Source organism: Penicillium hispanicum (genome assembly GCF_028827665.1).
Source record: "Penicillium hispanicum strain IBT 35686 chromosome Unknown utg000008l_segment0_segment0, whole genome shotgun sequence".
Lineage (NCBI taxonomy): Eukaryota > Fungi > Ascomycota > Eurotiomycetes > Eurotiales > Aspergillaceae > Penicillium > Penicillium hispanicum.
Genome location: NW_026623200.1, coordinates 2105430 through 2127902, shown reverse-complemented (window position 1 = coordinate 2127902; position 22473 = coordinate 2105430). Strand labels below are relative to the sequence as shown.

At 52.3% G+C, this 22473-nt stretch overlaps 11 protein-coding genes across 11 annotated transcripts; 6 read left to right on the top strand and 5 right to left on the bottom strand.

Annotated features, from left to right (window-relative positions):
• Positions 1–3990: 3990 nt before the first annotated feature.
• On the top strand, positions 3991–7300 carry N7459_009645 (uncharacterized protein; the record flags this gene model as incomplete). Its single annotated transcript, XM_056948813.1, has 8 exons — positions 3991–4051; positions 4118–4428; positions 4493–4663; positions 4743–6067; positions 6124–6206; positions 6258–6561; positions 6618–6797; positions 6856–7300. 8 exons carry the CDS (start codon positions 3991–3993, stop codon positions 7298–7300), a joined length of 2880 nt encoding a protein of 959 aa, XP_056796038.1.
• A 322-nt stretch (positions 7301–7622) lies between these two features.
• N7459_009644 (peptide chain release factor family protein) lies at positions 7623–8334 on the bottom strand (the record flags this gene model as incomplete). The annotated part of the gene is made up of 2 exons (XM_056948812.1): positions 7623–7982; positions 8047–8334. 2 exons carry the CDS (start codon positions 8332–8334, stop codon positions 7623–7625), a joined length of 648 nt encoding a protein of 215 aa, XP_056796037.1.
• A 1021-nt stretch (positions 8335–9355) lies between these two features.
• On the top strand, positions 9356–9793 carry N7459_009643 (serine palmitoyltransferase small subunit family protein; the record flags this gene model as incomplete). Its single annotated transcript, XM_056948811.1, has 2 exons — positions 9356–9473; positions 9552–9793. 2 exons carry the CDS (start codon positions 9356–9358, stop codon positions 9791–9793), a joined length of 360 nt encoding a protein of 119 aa, XP_056796036.1.
• Positions 9794–10625: 832 nt separating this feature from the next.
• Positions 10626–11057, bottom strand: N7459_009642 (uncharacterized protein; the record flags this gene model as incomplete). The annotated part of the gene is made up of 2 exons (XM_056948810.1): positions 10626–10877; positions 11007–11057. 2 exons carry the CDS (start codon positions 11055–11057, stop codon positions 10626–10628), a joined length of 303 nt encoding a protein of 100 aa, XP_056796035.1.
• Positions 11058–11405: 348 nt separating this feature from the next.
• Positions 11406–12320, top strand: N7459_009641 (dodecenoyl-CoA isomerase; the record flags this gene model as incomplete). Its single annotated transcript, XM_056948809.1, has 1 exon — positions 11406–12320. One exon carries the CDS (start codon positions 11406–11408, stop codon positions 12318–12320), a length of 915 nt encoding a protein of 304 aa, XP_056796034.1.
• Positions 12321–12584: 264 nt separating this feature from the next.
• Positions 12585–13941, bottom strand: cdc123 (cell proliferation protein CDC123; the record flags this gene model as incomplete). The annotated part of the gene is made up of 2 exons (XM_056948808.1): positions 12585–13752; positions 13817–13941. 2 exons carry the CDS (start codon positions 13939–13941, stop codon positions 12585–12587), a joined length of 1293 nt encoding a protein of 430 aa, XP_056796033.1.
• Positions 13942–14528: 587 nt separating this feature from the next.
• N7459_009639 (COG1/VPS51 family protein) lies at positions 14529–17011 on the top strand (the record flags this gene model as incomplete). The annotated part of the gene is made up of 3 exons (XM_056948807.1): positions 14529–14671; positions 14729–14898; positions 14949–17011. 3 exons carry the CDS (start codon positions 14529–14531, stop codon positions 17009–17011), a joined length of 2376 nt encoding a protein of 791 aa, XP_056796032.1.
• A 108-nt stretch (positions 17012–17119) lies between these two features.
• On the bottom strand, positions 17120–17380 carry N7459_009638 (uncharacterized protein; the record flags this gene model as incomplete). The annotated part of the gene is made up of 1 exon (XM_056948806.1): positions 17120–17380. The coding sequence occupies one exon, from the start codon at positions 17378–17380 to the stop codon at positions 17120–17122; it is 261 nt and encodes an 86-aa protein (XP_056796031.1).
• Positions 17381–17551: 171 nt separating this feature from the next.
• N7459_009637 (CCDC90 family protein) lies at positions 17552–18947 on the top strand (the record flags this gene model as incomplete). Its single annotated transcript, XM_056948805.1, has 2 exons — positions 17552–18701; positions 18760–18947. The coding sequence occupies 2 exons, from the start codon at positions 17552–17554 to the stop codon at positions 18945–18947; spliced, it is 1338 nt and encodes a 445-aa protein (XP_056796030.1).
• A 238-nt stretch (positions 18948–19185) lies between these two features.
• N7459_009636 (uncharacterized protein) lies at positions 19186–20388 on the bottom strand (the record flags this gene model as incomplete). Its single annotated transcript, XM_056948804.1, has 1 exon — positions 19186–20388. The coding sequence occupies one exon, from the start codon at positions 20386–20388 to the stop codon at positions 19186–19188; it is 1203 nt and encodes a 400-aa protein (XP_056796029.1).
• A 371-nt stretch (positions 20389–20759) lies between these two features.
• On the top strand, positions 20760–22459 carry N7459_009635 (purine-cytosine permease family protein; the record flags this gene model as incomplete). The annotated part of the gene is made up of 4 exons (XM_056948803.1): positions 20760–20935; positions 21036–21209; positions 21275–21914; positions 21977–22459. 4 exons carry the CDS (start codon positions 20760–20762, stop codon positions 22457–22459), a joined length of 1473 nt encoding a protein of 490 aa, XP_056796028.1.
• Positions 22460–22473: the final 14 nt, after the last annotated feature.

Sequence of the window (22473 nt, the reverse complement as noted above, 5' to 3'; positions counted from 1 at the left end):
CGATGGCGCGGGGAGTACCTCCGTGGATGGTTCTGGTCTGCTGCCTTGACATCAGACAGCGGGAGGGGGTAGTATAGGCTCATACTCATACGTGCTACAGGGAATATACCACATGTAGCATCCAGCTGGACAAAAATTGGCCATTTCTGCATTTCGGATGAACCGTCGATCGATTGGCATCCTCCACTCGCCCCGATCAAGGCCTTTCTTTGGGGCACTGCGGCAGGATTGGCGCCTGCCAACCATCGTCGATCCATGAAGGGGCCTCGCGAAGAATGCATGATGACTGACACAAACGATCCACTTAGGAGCCGTCTCCTCACGCTGGACGTGCTCCCAAGTTCCTAAACTCTAGAGAAGGATCATCTCCCAGGGGGGGGGGGGACCAATGCCTCTGTTGGCCACAACTGAATAGCTGAAACTGTTCGGCGGGTCTCGAGGCAGGAACTGTCGCACACGTGCTCGTTTCCCCTGGTTCGTGGACCGGTGTCACCTCTGCAGGGTGGAAGCTGGACCTGGACCGAGTCTCTCCATGCTAGCGTTCCGGTCAAATCCGTGCAGAGAGAAAGCAGGGCTGGGGACTGCCGTTCCCCATGTGTCCTTTTGTCGCCTTGATCGAGATGCACTAGTATGACGGAGACGCGCTGGAACCAAGGGGCTGGGAAGCTGAATCTAGACCCGCCCGGCTTCCCCACCAATGGTCCGAATTCATTGCGTTCGTCTGCAGGTCGAGCCCCAGAATTGGTCCAGGGTAAATAAACAATTGCGACTAGCTGTCACTTCCCGAGCGTTCAGATCGACTTGGCACTGCGTCGTTGTATTTGTTGAATTTTGGAAGGATGCTCCGGGTGTGCTCCGTCTCGACGTTCTGCCGGTGCTTGCACGCAGCTCAGGTGATTCGGTATCCGGCTCGCCCTCTCTCTCTCTCTCTCTCTCTCTCTCTCTTCCTCTGTCCCCGAGCCTTCATCAAGTGTATACTCCTAGCGTCAACACGACTCATGTCATCTCCTAGTCTTTTTTTTGTTCCGGCAGCCATCGATTCTTTTAGCCAACCTCGTCTCGGTGACCTTGCGAGGTTTCATCATTATGGATCCCCGGATCTTGCAGAAAATCCCGCTTAGTTCAACACTGGAATTCTTGCACTAGCACGAGTACCCCGGGCACGCTGATCGGCGTGCGTGCAGGTGGGTAGTAGTGGGTAATCCCATGCACCCCGACACCCTATGAGAAAGAGAAGAAAAAGAAAGGAAGTCCCAGAAAGAACTGCCTCATCGCCAACCGAGGCCACTCGCACTCCTACCGTGTCCTTTTCCTCCGCCACCTGGAGTGACGGAATGTTCTGCACCCCGCTGGATCCTATCTCTTTCGGAAGCCTTCCCAATGCCCGATGAGATGATCTCTGGGGCGACTTCCTCAGACCGTGAGGCCGTGAATCAGAATCAGAATTAGAACCTATCGCTCGTACTAGCCCGGTTTGCATGCAGCCAGCCCAGACCACCGGCGCTCCCGGAAGCAAGCGCCTTTGGGTGCCCCGAGTACTGCCCCCCCTCTGGTATATATGTAGACCACGCAATATTCGCAGCCACAGTTCGTCAATAGGGAAATCTTTGCCGATCGAAAATAACCGAAGTACTGACCATGACCGAAGACCTTCGCGTGTTGGAGGTGGACACAGATTGTTGAGTAGTCGGGAACATTGCCATCCCGGCAGACTCGACGGAAGAATAAATTAACTATCTAGCTCCAGTATGATGACAGTTGATCTATTCAAGCGGCCTGCTCTGGTCTGGGGTCGACCATCAATTCTCCACACTTCGTTGATCCTGCCGCTAATGGGACTGCCTTACTTGGATGGGTCTAACGCGTTGCCTGGAAGGTATCACAGCCTTTTTCCTCCAAGCGGACAAGAACGAAACAACCTCGCAGCTCAGATGTGTCACTAAAAGGGCTCCTGGGGTATCAATTGTCACCTATTAATGGAGATCAGGTGGTGCTGCCATAATGTCGCATATATGCTTCGGAACACGCACTTCTGTCCCTTTTTTTGCCTGCGATGGGGCGGGCAGGTTGCACTTCTCAGCTAAGCCACTGTGGACGGTCCCTCCACCTCAAAAATACCCCGGCTGCATGTACATATGTATGTACACAGTGAATTATAGTTATTTCTATTATGTCTACAATTTCAAATACTTGGTCCCCACCCTCCCTTCCCTCGGGGATGCCGCTCCTCTTAACCCGGACCTGAAGTCTACATATTGTTGCCACCAGCTATCTCACATCCACATTCTCTAGCTCAGTGGTCAGCGGATTGATGACAGGCATGCTGAAAAAGACTGACGTGAAACAGACCATCGTATCCGAAACCCGACGAGCATGACAATAATCATAATGTTCAGCTGCGGTGACTAGCATTATGTGGACACCACCAGATGACACCACCTCCGAAACGTCGAGACATCGGTTCAGCCAACTGGTCAAGCTGGCTGGGGCTTGACACGCTACTCCTCCAGATCTCTGTGCTGGAACACGTTGGTCAACAAAATGTCATGATCTCGGCGAGGCTCTTGAGAACTGACGTTGCCGATGCCGCCGCATTATTTCCCACAGCTACACGTCATCCTCCAATACGACTCTCGCATGGTGCAGATGTGAAAATGAACTAGGCGATGGTACCTGCATTTAATGGGTTTGCATTTCGGCCCAATTGAGCCTCATTACAGCTTACTTGGAGAGACAAAAGAACACGGAGAAGCGCTTGACGGCGAGAGAAAATACCCATCTCCAGAATGAGAACGACGTGGTCTCCCACAAACCTGGTATGCTGGAGGGCGATAAATTGGCCTATTAAGCGTCATCTCCATGAACTATCCGCTATCGCCAGGCGCATCTCTACTGCTCTCGAAGATGCCTAGCGTAGGATGAGAAAGAATGTCTCGTGTCTTAGCTTGCAAAGCATCTGGTTGCCTTACTTTCACTCGATTCCACCATTACGACCGTCTCTTTTTGCCATATGAGAAAGGAAGCCTCGAACAGTATATCAATGGTGATTGGGCTTGCAAGCTTTCCAGAAGCATCTACATATTGTCATTCTGTTCCTCTGTCGCAAATAAGCTCAACAGTCCATCTAGACACTTCCTGGGCATGACGAGGCCAATCGCTCTCCATCTGAGAAACACATGTCGTGGAATAGCTCTGGTACCCATACATACCAAGATAAACAAATTTTGGGAGCGGGCTTCGAAAGTTAATGAGTGTTGAATTAGTCCTCTACGCAACTGGGCTAGAAAACTAGCCATCGCAGGACATACGTCTCTCTGATTCAGTAGACTACTGGGTGCCACCAAGCTTCTCCTAATTTATGACCAAGTTTCAACTACCTAGGTTTGTATTCTCATGAACCCATATAAGGACAAAACTACATTGCCCATGTATTTGACTTTATGGTTTCCTGAAAGCAATTGGGACAGCGCAGACGACAAATTAGTCGATCGGTGTCTTGCGACATATACTTGCCGATTCTATGCAATTGAGCGACGAGGCGCTGGGGAGTTCACCTTCATACAGACCTATCAATTACAAAGACCTTCCACAGCCATGATATAAAATAGTTTAGAGACGAGAACCACATGAGCCCTGTTCATTTCGATTATTTACCTACTTCCATTTGTGCCCGGAGTAGATCCATTACCGCCTAAGGCACCAACATCCCGATATAGGATAGCGTAGAGCATGTGATGTTCTAGCTATATTGGGACTAGCGTATGTTGACGCAGTGGGCTGCCCGTACAATTATCGGCCCTCACTATTTATTATGGTCTTCGCCGTTTGAGCTCTGCTTTGTCCTGGCTCTTCTTTCTTGACCCATCGTTGCATCTACTCGCTGGTGGACCATCTCTTTTCAACTTCTAATTTCCTCTTCTCTTCTTGCCCACTCGCTTCGCTTCTTACCTATCCCCCTCGCTTGTGTTGATACCCCACGTACCGGTGAAAATGGCGGAGGCTCTTGGAGCTCTGTTGGAGGCAAGCTTGGACCCTAGACGGAACAAGGAAGGTGAGCTAAGATAATGATGATGAGGATCGAAACCAACATTTCTGATGGTTATCTTTGTTATTCCAGCCGAGAGCGTCCTCAAGCAGGAAGAGGCGAAGCCGGGCTTCTCGCTACAGCTCCTCCAGATCACGGCGTCGGAGTCCTCTCCCTATCAAATTCGTCTTGCCAGCGCTCTATGCTTCAAGAACTTCATTAAGCGAAACTGGGTCAACGAGGATGGGGAGTACAAGCTGCCGCTAGATGAGGTTGCGACCATCAAGCGCGAGCTGATCAGCTTGATGATTTCCGTGCCCCCAGGTATCCAGACTCAGCTGGGCGAGGCCGTCAGTGCGATTGCTGATAGTGACTTCTGGGAGCGATGGGATACTCTGGTGGATGTGAGTGATTGTTTGAAATAGGTGATGTTGAGTGCCAAAGCTGACCTGCCCTTTTTGCACCTAGGACCTTGTTTCGAAGCTGTCGCCGGCCAACCCTGCCGTCAACATTGGTGTCCTTCAGGTCGCGCACTCGATTTTCAAGCGATGGCGCCCTCTTTTCCAGTCCAATGAGCTGTACGTGGAGATCAACCACGTTCTTGAGAAATTCGGGACTCCGTTCCTGGCCCTCTTCGAGGTAATTTTCAACGCAGCTTCTCGTTTTCAAATAGCCGGTGCTTTTATGACAAAGGGCTAATTCTCGATTTTTGCTCTAGGGATTGGATAACTACCTGGAGCAAAACAAAACCCACAAGGAAAACCTGACACAAGGTTTCACCCAGCTCAATCTTATGATAAAGCTGTTCTACGATCTTTCCTGCCACGACCTTCCTCCCATGTTCGAAGATAATATTTCTGCCATCGCTTCAATCCTGCTTAAGTACTTGACGTACGACAATCAATTGCTCCACACAGATGAAGATACCGAGGCTGGTCTCTTGGAATATGTTCGTGCTGGAATCTTCGAGGCTTTGACTCTGTATGTGCAGAAGTTCCTGGATGCATTTGGGCCGCATGTCGGACAATTTATCCAGAGCTCGTGGAACTTCTTGACCACCATTGGCCAGGAAACCAAGTACGACATTCTTGTCAGCCGGGCACTTCACTTCTTGACCTCGGTTGCCAGCATGCCCGAGCATGCTAGTGCCTTCGAGGCTGAGGGCACCCTGGGTCAGATCGTCGAAAAGGTTATCCTACCCAATGTGAGCCTGCGCGAGTCGGACGAGGAACTCTTCGAGGAGGAGCCAATTGAGTTCATTCGGCGAGACTTGGAGGGATCTGATAGCGAGACCAGGCGGCGTGCTGCGACCGACTTCCTCCGACGCTTGGCGGAGAAGTTCGAGCAAGCCGTGACCAAGGTTGTTCTGCAGTACACCGAACATTATCTTGCTGAATACGCCAAGGATCCTGCATCCAACTGGAAGGCCAAGGATACGGCGACCTATCTCTACTCTGCGATTGCGGCCAAGGGAGTGGCAACCTCCACACATGGTGTTACAGCGACCAACAATCTGGTCAGCATCACAGACTTCTTCCAGCAGCATCTCGCTGCAGACCTCATTGCCGAAGATGGCGTGCACCCAATTCTCAAGGTTGATGCTATCAAGTATCTCTACACTTTCCGGAGCATCATCACAAAGGAACAGTGGCAGCAGGTGCTTCCTATACTGGTGAAGCACCTAGCTTCGTCGAACTATGTTGTCTACACGTACGCTGCTATCGCCGTGGAACGGGCTCTCTTCCTGAGTGATGGCCAGGGCCAGCCTGTTATCCCTGCAGCGACAATCACACCACTGGCCAAGGACCTCTTGGAGCACATTTTCCAGCTGATCCAGAAGGACCCGGCGCCCCAGAAGGTGCAAGAGAATGAGTTCTTGATGCGCTGCGTCATGCGAGTCTTGATCGTCATTCGTGACGGTGTGGTTCCCTTCACGGACACTGTGCTCCAACGCTTTATCACCATCACGCAGATCATCAGCTCTAACCCTAGCAACCCGAGATTCTACTACTTCTTCTTCGAAGCAATGGGTGCTTTCATCCGGTAAGCGTTTTCTGCCTTCCTCACGATCGAGTGTGAGAAGCTCACCTATAACATAGATTCGCGGCCCCGGCCAACCCCGACAAGCTCGAACAGGCCCTGTACGCACCCTTCGCGGGGATTCTTCAGGGAGATGTACAAGGTAAACTAGTCAAATTGCAAATTTGTTGTATCGCAGCTGACTCTCTTCCAGAATTCATGCCTTACGTCTTCCAGCTTTTCGCCGCACTGCTCGAGGCCAATCCTTCCGGAACTCTGCCGACATACTACCAGGAGTTGATCGCCCCCATCCTGATGCCTGTTATGTGGGAGTCGCGAGGAAACATTCCCGCCCTTGTTCGCCTGCTCTCCTCGATCATCCCGCGAGGCTCTCAATACATCATTGAGCATAACCAGATCGAGCCCACCCTAGGTATCTTCCAAAAGCTGGTCTCCACCAAGGCCAATGAGGGCTACGCTTTTGATTTGTTGGAGACTGTTGTTGCGACCTTCCCTCCGTACGTCTCGACTTCTCCAAGCATGCAAGCCTCCATCTGCTAACACTGTCGATCAGGGCCACTCTGGAGCAATACTTCGTCTCCATCATGCAGATCATCTTGCAGCGTCTGCAGAACTCCAAGACTGAGAACTTGTCGCTTCGCTTCGTTCGGTTCTTCCATTTCATTACTGCCCACGACGACAAGGGGTACAACCCCGACTTCATCATGCAGGTGACGGAGAAGATCCAACAAAAGTGAGATATCCCATTGCTCTCGAAGTTTGATTATGATGAACTAATCCACCCGCTCCAGCCTCTTCACCCCCGTCTACCTCAATGTCATCCTTCAAGATACCCAGAAGCTTGCTCGCCCTCTGGACCGTAAGACTGCTGTTCTCTCCCTCACCAAGATCCTTGCCAACTCGGATGCCTTCGCCACACGTTACGCAAAGGGATGGGGCTTTACTTGCAACTCGCTGCTGAAGCTTCTGGAGCTGCCTCCGGAGGTTGTCCACAAGGATGATATCATCGCGGAGGTGGATGTTGAGGAGATGTCATTCGGAGTTGGTTTCACGGCCCTGAACACCATTCGTCCGCAAGTGAAGGATCCCTGGCCCGAGACCGGTGTGGACCTCAAGGCCTGGGTAGGCAACTACCTGAAGGAGGCGGACAAGCGGCACGGTGGACGGATCTCGCAGTTCGCGCAGGAGCGACTTGATGACCAGGCCAAGGCTGTGCTGGGCAGCTATATTTCTTGAGCTGGTCGTGACAGGGTCGACAAATAACACAACCCTTGCACGAATCAACTACATCAAAAAAAAGCCCACAGTTGGCGCGGTCACCATTTCGCAAAGTCCGAACAGACTGCTGAAGCATATTAGGGGCGGCACACATGCAATGACGAATCTAGACTCACGGGCTGCTTTTAATTTTCCATCTATCTGATAGGACTTGCCCCAATGAATTTTCTGCAAGGACTGAACTCCCTGGTATTAGAATGACCGTAAACGCCAACCTCGAGAGTAGCATGTATATACATATAGAATACAAGAGACAGACTCACCAACCATAGAGTAAGTTCTATGTCGAAGGCGAGCTCTTGCGCGTTCGTTCCGACACGCTTTTCTCCTCCACTCCCACCTCTTCCTCTTCTCTCTCGACTTCAACATCTCCATCGACCTCGGCCTCCTGCTCCTGGCCTTCCGACTCCAGCGAGCGGTACTTCCTTCGAGCCTTTTTCACCTTACTCGCCTTCTTTTTCCGGGCCGCAGCCGCCTTCAGGGAGACACGACTCTCGTCCCCTTTCTCCTGCTGCTCCACTTTATCCGCCAGCAGCTGGCGCGCAATCTTCTCGTTCTGCGAACGCGAGCGCGTCGCCTGGCACTTGACGACGACCCCCGAGGGCCCGTGGATGATCTGCACGGCGGAATTGGTTTTGTTCTAGCAGGTGGCAAGAGTCAGCTACTGCCACTGAACGCGATGCTCATGCAAGAAGACTACGCACGATCTTCTGGCCGCCAGGCCCGGTGCCCTTTAGGTAGGATACGGTTAGGTCGGCATCGTCGATCTTCAGGCGGGGCGGGAGGGGCTTGGCCGGGAGCGAGACCGTGTGCGAGAAGGTGCGATGTGAAAGTTGGATCGGGATGCAATAGGGCTGTTGCAGGGCCCGGGATGCCCGGGTCCAGAGGCGAAGCATGCTTGGCCACGGCGAGTCGGAGGATTCGCGCTGCTGGAGAGAATCATTGGGCCCGATAAGATAAGCTTGGATGGCGGTGGTTTGCGTAATCGGCATTGCTGCTGATCCATTGGTTGGACATGTTCTGTCGTATATGACGATGATCACACTTTGGCATTGCCATTGAGCTTTGTCGCTTGTGCAATTTGATTCTATAGGCTTTCGTATTGCCCAGGGACCTTCAGACTAGAATTGCAACTTGAATTGAATGGGCAATGTCGACTGAGGCTATGGAGTATTTGAGGACACTGACGTGGATTTGTTACCTACAGTAAGTACATGATTGGCTGGGATTGACATGGCCGGTCTCATAGTGATTGCTGCTCTGTGTGGTGATAATAACCACGAAATGCTGATTCAATGATTGATCCCTAATTATTGATCGGTCCACGGTCTTCGTTCCACGGTAGAGTGACCAGTCAAAGCTGCGATTTATGCCCCTGACACGCACGGTGGGGCAGACCTAGCCTCAATTCTCGGGAGAAAGGCGCTCTACAGATCAAGAATCAGATAGGATATGGAAATGTGTATAGATAGATCGGAGAACGGCGAACGGAGAACGGAGAGCCAAAAGCCGAAGGGTGCTAAAAGGGGCGGGTAGAATTGTGCACGGAACGCAACCACCGTGGCGGAGCAAAGTCAACCCGCAAAAGGGGAGCCGCGACGACGTTTTTTGTCCATTCTGCCACTCTCGACCTTCTCACTTCTCATTATTATCTGCACTCGTCTCAATCGCTATGGTCGCATAGACTTGTTATCCTCGATTATCATTTGTCCGTTCCCACATCCGCCTGTGCAACCCCGTCCTCAGCAGCAGAGGCGAGCGCACTCAATCTGAGTTTATCGCTCTTCAAGACCGGTCTACCAAGCCACTGCTGGAATAGTCTGCGCCTGTGTTTGACCGACGAGATTTGAGCGTAACACTGCATTCTTCCGTCAAACGGGGGCCACGTTGCAGCACAGTCGTTTCCCGCAGTACGCCAGAGCATAAGAGCCAGAGGCCGCAACGAGTGACTGCCCTATCACCTGCGCGCGTATCCAACCCCGATACAGCGACACACTACCTATTCTCGCCGCCATGGAGGTCTTGCTCTGGGCTCTGTCGAGCTTGGTTCGCTGGGTGCGCTTGAAGATCTACCAGTACGAGGTCACGTTCGCGATTTACATGCTCACCCCAACCGAGAAATTCATTTTCAGTGGGTTGTCCCTTGACTTGGTCTACTTCGGCTCAGCTTGGAAAACAGTGTGCTAACTGCCGTCTTCTACCACACTAGACTCCCTGCTGCTCAGTCTTGTCACCATGATCGCCACCGGCATCTACGTCTACCTCCCTGACCACCTTCGCTCTGTCTACGGCCGCCTCTATTATTACTGGGCCGGTGAGCGCCCGTTCATCTCCACCCGCCTCACCTCCATAGGCTCCGTGTTCAGCGACGCCGCCACGCAAAGTCTAGAGGTCGTCTATGAGACAGCCAAGAATACCGCTGCAGCGACGACGCAGATGGCTGAATTGTGATCTGTTCCATACGTCTGAACGGAGGAGTTGCGGGGCATTGGGGCATTCATCGCCGGCGAGGAGCAGCACAACGCTCTCGCTTCCACGTTTGTTTTTGGGGGGAATGACATTGCTTATCGAGCGAGTCTCCTCTCGCCCGTCTTATTCTTTGTCTCCCAGCTGGCTGGCGCATGCTTGGAGTTATTTCGCTACCTTCATTTCTACCCCTGGCTCCCCTGAGAGCCATATCTTGAAGGCTGACTGGGTTCGGCATCCCGCTTTATCATTGCATCTCCCCGCCTATCCTTACGCTGCTGGCTGTTGCACGCGACTGCCCCTGATCAGTGTAAAGTTCTATTGCCAATTGATATCTCTGTTGTCAATCGACACTGATCTTGGCTAGCGGTATCATGAGATTTTGATATTTGCGGACATGGATTCGCACATAATTTTGACGGGGCCTTATCAGCGCCCCAGTAATGATAGCATACTGCCCATATGGCACTAGAATACTTACAGTGACGAAGAAAAGTGAATCAGCACGCATGGAAGCGCGAAACCAAAAACCAGAGGTTGAATATGTAACCACAGTATCATGTACAATGCCTAATTGAACGATCCCGCCAGAACTCCCAGTGTGCCCAGAGCAGAGTGTAGTGTTATACAAGTCAAATCCCCCTCACACGGGTGCAACCCCATGATACGAACCGTCTCCCGTTCATCTCGGTATCGACCGCCCGAGCGGCAAGGGAACATATCTGTATATCGAAGGCCCCACCCCAATGCCTCTTTTGTCTCCGCTCTTCGAACCTGCTCATGTTTCGTACGATATTCAAGGTGTGGAGTGTGCGGCTCATTGCTGACTCCCTGAGTCCGCCTGGGCCTGAATCTGGGCCTGCGCGGCGGCCTCGCGCTCTCGCCGCTCGCGCCGGACGCTATCGACCATCCGCATGCGTGACAGCTCCTGGTCAATCTCCTCCTTGTCCAGTGGGATCTTGTGCGATTGCTCCGCCGTTGGCCAGAAGCCCTTCACACTGAAGCGGTCGTCGAGGTTTGTGCCGAAGTAGTACATCCAGCCGATGGGGAAGAGGACGTACATGCCGAACTAGAGGGTGCCAGTTAGTGAGCAGGTTCGCAGGGTGAGTGTAATGTGAGTGTTAACTGTGGAAGAAGGGGAATCCTCAAAAGAGACAAAGGAGCGCGATGGGCTGGCGATCTCGAGATGTGGGCTTACCTTGAAAACCTCCAAGTTCCCGCCCTGGAGTTTGCGGAGGATAGAGGACATGGTGGGTGCAGTTGAGGTGGTACTTCGCAGGTGATTTGAATGAATAATCTCAGCTGCCTGAGATGTTCTTCACAGTATACAATCCGCGATGCAAGACTCGACCTGGAATTGTCTGATCGACCGCGGAGTCACGGGCCCGGATTCTGCGAGACAAACAGCGCAAACACAAAGGTCACATGACAAGCCTCGGGCCTCGGCGGGTCGCGCCTTCTCCCCGCAAAAGGCGGCCGGGGAAGAGAACAATGAATGGGGACGAGTTGGTATCCGATCGACTTACCAACCTCCCCACGCCCCTTTCGTGGTTTGTCTTCATACAGTCGAGCAAATACATAGCGCCGTATTTTCATCATGTCAAACGACCAGCTTGTCACCCTCACCTATCAAGGTCGTGTAGCGATCGTCACCCTCAAACGGCCCGACAAGCTCAATGCCCTCAACCAGGAGCTATACTACCTTCTCGGCGAGCGCCTGCGAGAGATTGACCAGCGGGATGATATTTTTATTACTGTTCTCACGGGCACTGGCCGATTTTTCTCCGCGTATGGATATACTCCCCAACCACTTTTCCAACGCTATTCTATTCAAGGAATGCCCAGGCGTACACTAACATTCAGCCCTCTGTCCAGTGGTGCCGATGTCACCAGCTCCCGCCCAAGCGGCGACCTGAACTCCAGCGCGCGCCGCGATCTTGTTCGCAGCTTTGTCGCCAACAACGTGGACGTCACCCGCACCTTCTACACCCACAGCAAGATCCTAGTTGTAGCACTCAATGGACCGGCGGTCGGTCTCTCCGCAGCCCTAATTGCACACGCAGACTTCATCTATGCCGCTCCACACGCTTTCCTTCTGACGCCTTTCTCGTCCCTCGGTCTGGTCGCCGAGGGCGGCGCCAGTCGCGCGTTTGTCGAGCGGCTCGGCATTGCCAAGGCCAACGAGGCGCTCATCATGAGCAAGCGGATTACCTGTGACGAGCTGGTGTCCACCGGGTTCGTGAACAAGGTGATTAAGGCTTCTTCGGGTAAGCCAGAGGACTCGGATGGGTTCCTGAAGAATGTCCTTACCGAGGTGGACGATCGGCTGGGTACGCATTTGAACCAGTCCAGCTTGCTGAAGATTAAGGAACTGGTGCGTCGCCCCGAGCGTGAGCTTCTAGATCGCCAGAATGGGCTTGAGGCCTTTATGGGCCTTGAGCGGTTCTTGGGGGGAGTTCCGCAGGAAGAGTTCCGTAAGCTCGCGTCTGGGGAGAAGAGGCATAAACTGTGATTTGGCTGGGTTTACCACTTCAATTTGTACATATTCTCAGGGGCCGCTTGGCCATTTAGACTCATAATTGAGATCTCCTTTTGGGCTTGAAATTGATGCTGTAGCATTTGTGGTTATATAAAGAAACAATCTTTCGTGACTCGCCAAAAGAAATGCGACCAGGGACTTTTGTATACCCAACCCACCATGCAGAAACACTTACGCAGACATTTGAACATGTCACTGAACGCCTCCAAAACACGTAACGCCAGAGACTTGATGTGCTCATTCCGAGTCACTGCCCGCCTCCCGATCCTCGCGGATCTGCTGTTGCAGGATCTCCTGCCACTTGCCCATGAATTCGCTCATCCCACCAGGGCCCGCCAGCGAAGCATCGACCACCTCCTTCGGCACCTTGTGAGCGGAGTACTGCGGAGTGGAAAAGGAATACGCTTCCGGGTCATCCTTCTTCACGAGACGGACCTCGGGCAAGAATGGAGCAGCTTGGTCATCACCCTCGACGTCGACATTCTCGGCTTCGGCCTCTTCGTCGTCCGAGGAACTGGACTCGGGCTCAGCCTCGCCATCAGACGAGACATCCATTACACGCCCGTCGCGCAGGGATATCCGCACGAACCCTTCAGTCATGTCATCTTCTTCCTCGAACCCAACAGGGTCCTGCTTCTGCAGGATCTCGAGCCAACTAAAGAGCAGCGGGTCTGTCCGCGGCGCCCAAGGATTGATATCGATCAACCAAACCCGTTGGTGGGGAGCTGGCACATAAACATCAAACACGAAGTTCGGGTCGGGGAACGTGTCCTTGAGTTTCTCGTCAAAGAACGACTGGATCCGCGACCGGAACATGTCGCGCATAGGGAAAAGGAAATCGAAGTGGTTCTGGTCCCGCTGGCACATGCACAGAAGAACGCGATTGCGCACAAAGCACCGGAACTCGAGAGATGGATTGAAGTTGGCATATTTTCGAAGCACGAGGTGGTAGGGCACTTCCGGCACCTGGCCCTCCAGGGCATGCCCATTTGGAGAGGCGTCATTGTCGTTGACGGTGTCAGGCACACAGTCGTCGAATGGATGGTCTAGATCGTGGGTGATGAAGTCGCTGCTTTTGAGGAGAAGATAGATGTCGTTCGGGGTCATGCACTTTGTGTCGTTTGTGGCGGACATGAAGGTTGCGTCTTTGGGAGCGCTCCAGTTTAGCTTGGGCGTGACCTGGCCTCCGAACTCGGAGATGATGTTTTTAACCTCGGTGTGTAGTTCGGGCCATTCGGTTGATGGGTCAGGCTCTTCCTCGCCCGAGTCGGAAAAGGTGTCAAGGTCGTCATCTTCTCTCGGCGGTGCGGCTTCGGGGGGTAGGACAATGCCGTCGGCACGGAGGTAAGAGACGAATGTGGATGGAAGTGGGATAATTCGGGACTTAGGAACGAGGGTCCGGTAACTGGTGGAGGTATGTTAGACAATATCAACAAAAGATAGTGGAATATAGAGATGAAAGTGCATACCGAGCGTGCCAATCGTGGTATGAGCAGTGGAGGATGTGGGAATATGTCACGGGTGGGAAAGGCAGATGATCTGGCAGATCATCTGACGGCGAGGCCACCGGCGCATCTGATTCAATCAGCGGCATTTTGAGGATCGTGTGCAGTCAAATGTGATGCAACTCCATCAGAAGTTGCGGGGCCCATTTTCTTTGAGTCACCTAGAGGCTGATAAGATAGATGACATAAGCACAACCCACCTTCCAAACTGGGCAGACCTGACTGCTGATGGGTGATTCGATATACATAATCTATGGACCGATGGATCTAGCGGTATGCTTGTGTCATACTCTCATGACTAGAACAGACAGGAGCCATTGTGGTGTTGTCGCATACCAGTTCAAGACTTTCAAGCAAGAGAATGGCTGTTTCTTTGACTAGACATTGTTATACCAACCGTGAACCCACTCAGAAATTATCCCATGAAATGTCTATCTGGACTGCGCAAATTGCAATCCCAAGGTGATCAAGCACCCCTCATCAACAATAATTGAGTCTAAACTTCGTACGGATACACATCTCCATATAGATCAGGGCGGTAAAAAACAGAGACAACGCTAAACCTGAATTGGTCGCTGGATCTGCCCCTGCGCGCCCCACACCGCCTTCACGCTATTCACGATCTGGTCTCAATGCGGGCTTCGAGCTTCGAGCTTCTACAGGTGACGACGTCAGCATGGCCCCGGAGGCGCCGGACCCCCAGAGCCTCAAGTCATGGCAAGATGCGTTTCAGTACCCAATTCCTACAGTTCGCCGTGTGGAACAGGAATTGCGCCGGGATATCGCAAGCAATAAGGAGAAACTCCGAGCTCTCGTGGGGTAGGTCGTTGCTGGATATTACTAGAACTTGACTGACGTTGATTTGATTGATTCTAGTACCCGCTACAGAGAGCTCGTCGGAACGGCTGAGACAATTGTTGTGATGAATAAGGAGATCCAAGACGTGGAGTCGACTCTAGCTGATGTTGGACGCCGATGCAATCCACGGCTTGTGGAGAAGAAGCACCAACATGCTCGGCAGATGAAGAGTGATGCAGCGCAGAGGGGTATGTCATTCGAATTTGCGATCATGGTGGCCTATTGCTAATCTGGGTAGATGCTGACAAGCATGCCTTTGGTGCGCAGCTCGCTCTGCTGCATCGCTGCACCACTGCTATTGCACGACTGCTACGCAAACGGGCCTCCCTGTTACTTGTGGCAAAGATTCTGGTCGTTTCTCGGCAGCTTCACAACAATCTCTCGAAACACGAAACTACACCTCCGTTTCTCGAAGATCTCCGCAACCAACTAGCATCTCTACGCCACGCCCTTTTGAAACGGATTGACAAGCGCCTGGTATCCAACACTGCGACAGATGACAATATCATCGAGTCGCTTGCCGCGCTCTGCATTGTTACAAATTCATCCGCCGATGATGCTATCCATAGGTTTCATCAACTGCGGTCGAACGTGATCGCCAACCAGTTAGATCTGTCGTTGCACAACATCCCCAATGCTCTGCGCCTTTTCATACGCTCGCTTCAAACTTCGAAAACCCTGCGCTCCCGTCAGTTCTCTGATGTCCTATCGAAACTCAAGGCTAGACCCATACTTTCGGACCCTGAGATACGCAGTTTGGACGGGCTCGAAATTGATGTGCTGGGCCGCTGGGCGGCCCCAGAAGTCATAAATTTCACGCCGTGGGTCAAGCTGACCGAGCTAGGACGCACGGAAGGTGTGGACTCAATCAAAGAGTGGTCTTTGCAGGCTTTCGAGAGGTTCTGCGAGGGTTGTCAGAAATCTCTCACTCAAACCAACGACTTTCCTGGTCTGCTTTCTCTACGGGCAGATGCCTTGGAACTCTGGCTCTCTTCCTGGGGATCAACTATAACGCATCATTCTGTTGATGTGCTGGAGCGGCTTCGCAGCATTTTCAACGAGAATCTCAAACGGGTTCTGACCGTGAAAGTGCAGACAAGCGACGAGATCGCGAGCCAGGTCTCGTCTACTGTTTCCTCCTGGGAAACAACTGAACACACCCCCGTGGGGTCCTTCTGGGACTCTGATCTGATCACCGCGGACTTCTCCAACGGCGCGATCGCATTCAAACAGAGCGTTGCAGATCGGCTTCTCGGTCGTGATGATGATGTATCTCAAGTCCTGAAGAATTATCAGGCATGGCTGCTCACTATCGAAGAAGTCAAAGAGTCCATCGATTCACTCCGCAGTTCTAAATGGACTGATATTCTGGTCGGTGGTGAAGTGGAAGACGAAGACATTGACATTACCCCCCGGCTCAACGAGGACGATCCCGAATTCCTATCCGAATCCCTTCATTCCGCAGTTCGTCAAGCATTTGACGCTTTGCAGAAATCATTTAGCGATGCGTTTAAATCGCTTGGAACCTCACATCAGACTGAAAAAGCCACATTTTTGCTTCGACTCATCCGACTGGTGCGCCGGGACATTCCCGCTGGTTTTGTTACCGACGACTTCATGTTTTCAAATAACATCGTTCCGGATCTGCAAGAGCTGCTTGCAGCAGAAATTGTCAAGCACACGGGTCGTCTATCTCTTGTGCCATCGTCCAAAGCACAGAACGAGACCAACAAGCTCAGAACTGTACCTGGTCGCACATTGTGGGAAGGAGAACCCGCTGTGCCGGTCCAACCATCGCCGGGTACTTTCAAGTTCCTACGTCGTCTGACCGCCACTATGGATGAGAACGGTTCCGACCTGTGGGACCCGTCGACTGTACGTGCTCTAAAACAGGAGCTGCAAAAGCAATTGGAAGCAACCCTCAGTTCTACATTGGATGAGATGGGGACTTGGACCTCTGCAAGCACCACTGACAAATCTTATTCTGAGGATCCCTCAACTGGAGCTAGCGATGAGAAGGATAATGGAGTTGACACCGATAACGGTAAAGCCGATGCCGTGTCTGAGACAAACGTTACTGCATTGACGATCGAAGTCCTGCATGACTGGAAAGTGCAGCTATTTTTCGATACTATCTACTTGTCCAACATGCTTGGTGACTCGACCCAGCTGGCTGGTGTTGTGGACCGTGTCCAGAAAAGCATCAATCCGAGCCCCGAAGCTGTCAAGGCTATCCAGAAGCTTGCACAGGATTACTGGAAACGGACGGAGCTGTTATTCGGATTGTTGGCACAGCGATAGGCTAGTCGCTTTGTATATATGTGATTACTATCTTGAACTTCCGCCTGTTCCCAAGTGAACGTCTCCAAGCATAGAGCATTATTGCCGTCAGGTAAAGATACAGTTGGCTCATGCGTACATGGCCGTGGCGGCCTTCCTGAAACGAGCCTTTAACTGCACGTTCGCGCGACGTAGAGTGGGGGCTACGGCATCAACATCGACGAGGATCTTAACATCGTCCGCGTAGAGAAACTTGCGGAGACGGACGGATCTTCTGGGGCGGGGAGAGTTGTGTGGTTCCAGGGGCAGTGCTGAACTCTGTGGCCGTGGGTGACCCCCTCGAGGATCATCAGCCTTCTTGGGCTCCAGATCTCCAGCAGAGGGAGCCATCTCACAACGCAGGACAACAACGCTGTCGAGAGAACTTACGCCCGCATGCCCGCAAACCAATCATGTCGCCGAGTCCTCGAGCCTGCGCGCTTACCTAATCCCATTACCCGCGGGGGAACAACGTCACTGCAACTTCGCCGACGGGAAATGTTTCTCCTCTTACAACTCACCATGGCCATGCCGCGGCTCCCTTTCCTTTACCCGAATTTTATGCGTGCTGCTTGGGCATGTGAGCCAACCACATATCGATCGCTACGGCCTCCTTTCCCCCACCGCAACTTCCATACGAGCCGCCGCCGCGCCCAAGAGGCATACCAACGACGCTATGGCCCAGCGGTCGAGCCAAATCTACCTCCCCCCTCACGACCCAACGACCGCAAGTTAGCTCAAGATGTGGAGGGTGCCCCATCAGAGAAAGAGGGAGATGCAACAGTAGAGCAGAGCACTTCTCCAGACCAATCGTCATCGCCAGTGGTGCCCCCGGATTCCCACAATGACACCGCAGAGGCGGCCGCTTCGTCAATGCCGGAACTGGTTGCTGCCGATTCAACAAAATCCAATAAATCGACCGAGGCTGAAAGGCCCCAAGAAAGGCATGAAAATGAGGCAGAAAGTCCAAGCTCAGATAACATCCCCGTGTCCTCGACATACTCATCCAATGACGTGGGCGAAGAAATGTCTCAGATGCCTCCCTATGCCAGTCATAGCGCTTTTGACGATGTCTACCACATGCCCTCTCCCTCAACATATCTTACTCCGACGGGACCATCTTCCTCTCATGACAAGCCGCCACATCTGTCTCCCGCGCCCTACGTGCATCATTTCGATACCTATTCCCTCGTTCAAGATCTTTCTCAGAGTGGATTCACCAACGAACACTCTATCACCATCATGAAAGCAGTCCGGAGCATTCTCCAGAATAACATCGACTTCGCTAAGCAAAGCCTGACCTCCAAATCGGACGTGGAGAATGAGTCTTATCTATTCAAGGCTGCGTGCTCAGAGCTTCAGCAATCGCTACAAACAGCCCGCAATTCAGAAGTTCAGAGACAACGAGCTTCGCGGACTCAACTAGAGCACGAAGCGGACATCCTCGGCCAGCGACTCAACCAGGAGCTAGCGGGGATGAAAGACGACATCAAGGGCATGTTCAATGACCACAAAATGTCTACTCGTGAGCAACAGCGGACTATCGATACGTCGGTCCAGGAGTTGAACTACAAGATCACTGTGTCGCTTAACAGCGATGGCAAGAGCGAGATTGAAGGTCTGCGATGGATTCTTACAAGACGGGCTGCTTTGACGGTTGCTACATGCGCATGTGAGTGTTTCTTGTGCTCTTTATAAATTTATAGAACTGACGTTGTCTTCTCTTCAAGTCATGATCATCGTTTTTCTCAAATATGCCTCTACCCGCAAGGTCCACGAACCCCCTCAAAAGGTGGTCAAGGAGATAGAGAAGCCCGCCAAAGAAATAACGACGGAGACTCGAGTCATCCGTGACGTTGGCAGTCCGGCAGATATTCCGTCCACCCCCGAAGCACACCTTGGCGAATCCCTTGGTTGAAATGAATATATCCCTTTCGGCGTCTCATATTCATCGTTCCTTTCTTGTCCTTTTTCTCTACCTGTTTATGGATACTAGAAATTCGCTGTGCACTTTCCCTTTGTTCCAAAACCCTATCCTCGAAAAACGAGCAAGGATGTACTATACAACTCAAATAGACCCTGATACCCCCTTTACAGGGCATCTACTTAGATAGACCCATGTATCGAAAACAAAAATAATGCGACACCACACTTACTCAAATTCCACCCTCGTTGAGCCAAGGCACCTCCTTGGGATGGTACTTGTAAGCCCTGAAGATCGCGTTGCTCTGATTCGAAAACCCGATGCGCTCCATCTCAGCCAGCTCATCCTCATCCATGACCTTCTTGTAATCCTGCAACTGCGGTACAACAAATTCCCAGACCAGATCACCGCATTCGGTAACTTCGAAGATGCGACCAGAGGCAGCCTCACAGACCAACACGTTTCCGCTGGGTAGCTGCTGCGCCGAGCCCATGAATGGAGTGAAGAATCCCAATCCACCCGTCGACACATCCTTGTACTCCCACTTGATCTGCTTGTCTCGGGAAACAATGATGGCCCGTGAAAACGGCACCGAGACTCCCGGTCGGAAAACACCGTTATCAAGAATCAAAATGTCGCCCGCTGAATTAACCTGATGTGCGCAGTGTTGCTGGCTCACGGTAGGCGCAGCAAGGTGCCAGAGTACTTGGCCAGTCTTGCGACTAATAACGAATACCGATGAGGCATTGCGGGAGGAGGCAATGATGTTACCCTCCGAGTCGAACGCAACGCTATTGATCAGCGGCCAGTGTTCACGAGGGTAATGTGGATAAGCGGCGAAGGCTTTCGGATCCAGATGATCAATTGCACGCCAGGACCAGAGCAGCTTGGCGCCTGCTTTGCCACCGGTGCCGTCAAAGTCGGCCGAGGAGGACTCATTCGATGTGGACCATGGATCCACGATCTTGATGCAATCGCCATAGATCACGCCGTCGGGCGCCTCGCTGTCGGGGATCCCGCCTTCCACGCGTGCAGCCTCGTCGGCTGTAAGAGGCTCGAGAGTTGTGTAAAGAAGCGTGCCATCATCCAGATGATTCTGATCGTGGTGTGCATAGGGGTCGGAATACTGGCGTAAGACCTTGCCGGTTGAATCGACCTGCATCATCACGCCGCCGCGATATTTCGCCCACATAGGGAATAATCGCGGTGCATCTGGGTGTACTCCGTTGTAGGCCAAGGTACCCCCTGGGAGGAGTCGAGCATGGCGACCAGCTCGGTGGGGTAGGTCCCAACGGTGGACTTCTTTGCCAGAAGTCGAAATTAGATGTGCAGTGTTGGATGTAAGAGGAGAGTATAGGACGTAGCCTGGTGAGACTCGCTGCGCATCGACGCCTTGGAGACCAAGACCCCGACGGCGAAAGGTGTGTTGCTCCATGCCGAACAGGTAAATGAACAGATTGGAGAAACCAGTTTGAGAGTAAAATTGGAGGGAACAACGTACACTTATCATCTAAACATGATGGGGGTGCCGGCTTGACCAAAAGGATTTAGGGCACGGCCGACCGGCATGCCGCGGCATGCCGGCGGCAAGATAAGCTGAGCCCATGACGAGCGCTGTTGATGGCGTCAGATACGTCCTGGATATGCTTATCGGTAGAATGAGGTGATTTTCAATTTCTCGGGATAGCAAGGCGAGTAGAGGGGGTTGAGAAGGTATAGAAAGGGGGGTTGGTCCACGAGCAAAGAGCGCAATAAGCCGGCTTGCAGTTATTGAAACACGAACACATCACACTTTCATCTTCCTCTATGATGAGCCAATGCACAGAATCCACCCACAAGGCTCCATCGGGTTCTGAGCCTAATGCCAAGTACCAACCGTGGTTCTCTAGAAAACTCTCTATTGAAGAGGGCGGTATTGAGCGGGTGACCGATGAGCAGCGACAGCAGCACACGACGAAGTTTTGGAATGCTGCTACATTCTGGTAAGGCATCCGTGATGTATCTCTTCTGCGTCGTAGATACCATGCATACTCACACGTCCTATGTCACCTGGAGAGAGGCTTATCGACATTCATGATCCAGGTTCAGTGCCAACATGGCTGTGGCCACCCTGAACGTCGGTTCCTTGGGTGGCTCCTTTGGCCTTGGATTTTGGGACTGCTTCATCATTATCCTGGCAGTTAACGTTACCAGTGATTTGCTTCCAGCATGGACAGCGACAGCCGGCCTGACGGGTCTACGAATGACAACTTTTTCGTGCGTGCACATGGAATGCTTTCAGGTCGACCACCGAACATTAAACTGACACATGGCTCATTAAGGCGATACTCTTTCGGATATTGGGGCAATATGCTCGTCGTTGTCTTTTCTATGATCGCGACCACTGGCTGGAATGCAATAAACTCGATCTCGGGAGCCTCGGTGCTGAATGCATTATCGAACGGAATATTTCCAACGTGGGCTGGTGTGATCGTGTTATGCACTCTGGTATGGATGATCTGCGCGCTGGGGATTACGTGGATTCATCGCCTTGATACCTTCATCTGGATTCTTCCATTGATCGTGTGGTGTGTAGCTGCTGGGACCGGTGCATCCTCTTTCACCAGCAAGAGTGCCGCAATCCTCCAGGGTCCTGAAAAGGCAGCAGCTATTCTCAGTTATATGGCCAGCATCTTTTCCTTCTCGGTTTCATGGGTCAACTGTGCTGCCGACTATAACGTTCGGATGCCCCCAAATACTCCACGCTGGCAAATATTCAGCGCTACATATGTCGGTATTTTCGTTCCCACGGTCCTCGTCCAAACGTTAGGGGCAGCTTTGTACAGTGGGACTGTAACAAGCGTGGCCTGGAAGAGCGCCTACGCTTCTGCCTCAATTGGAGGGCTCCTGAAGATGGCGTTGGAACCAGCCGGTGGATTTGGCAAGTTTTTGCTTGTCCTCGCAGCGTTGAGCTCAATTCCAGTAAGCCCACGAATTACTGAACTGAGATATCACCGAGCCCAAGTGCTAATTCGAGAGCCAAGAACAATATCCCAAATAATTATTCGTTTGCACTCCATATGCAAAACCTTGGCCCTTGGGCTATTCGCATCCCACGCATGGTTCTGGTGACCTTTGGATTTATCGCAGCCGTTATCATTGGGTGCTGTGCAGCGAAGTACTTTGACGACACCTTACAGACCTTGCTGAGTGTTATCGGTTATTGGACGGTGATCCACATCACGGTTGTCATGGAAGAGCATTTCATCTTCCGGCGTGGATGGACGGCGTATGACTTGAACGTTTGGGACGCCCCAGCTAGCCTGCCTTTTGGTTGGGCTTCAATAGGCGCTTTCGCTTTTGGATTTCTTGGCGCTGCCCTTGGAATGAAGGTGACATGGTATTCCGGACCCATTGCTTCGCTGATCGGTGGTGGCGCGAACATTGGTCATGAATTGACGTTTGCATTTTCTGCCCTTGTCTTTCCGTTTTTCCGTTGGGTTGAGAAGCGACATGGAGGACGTTAAATCGTTATACTACT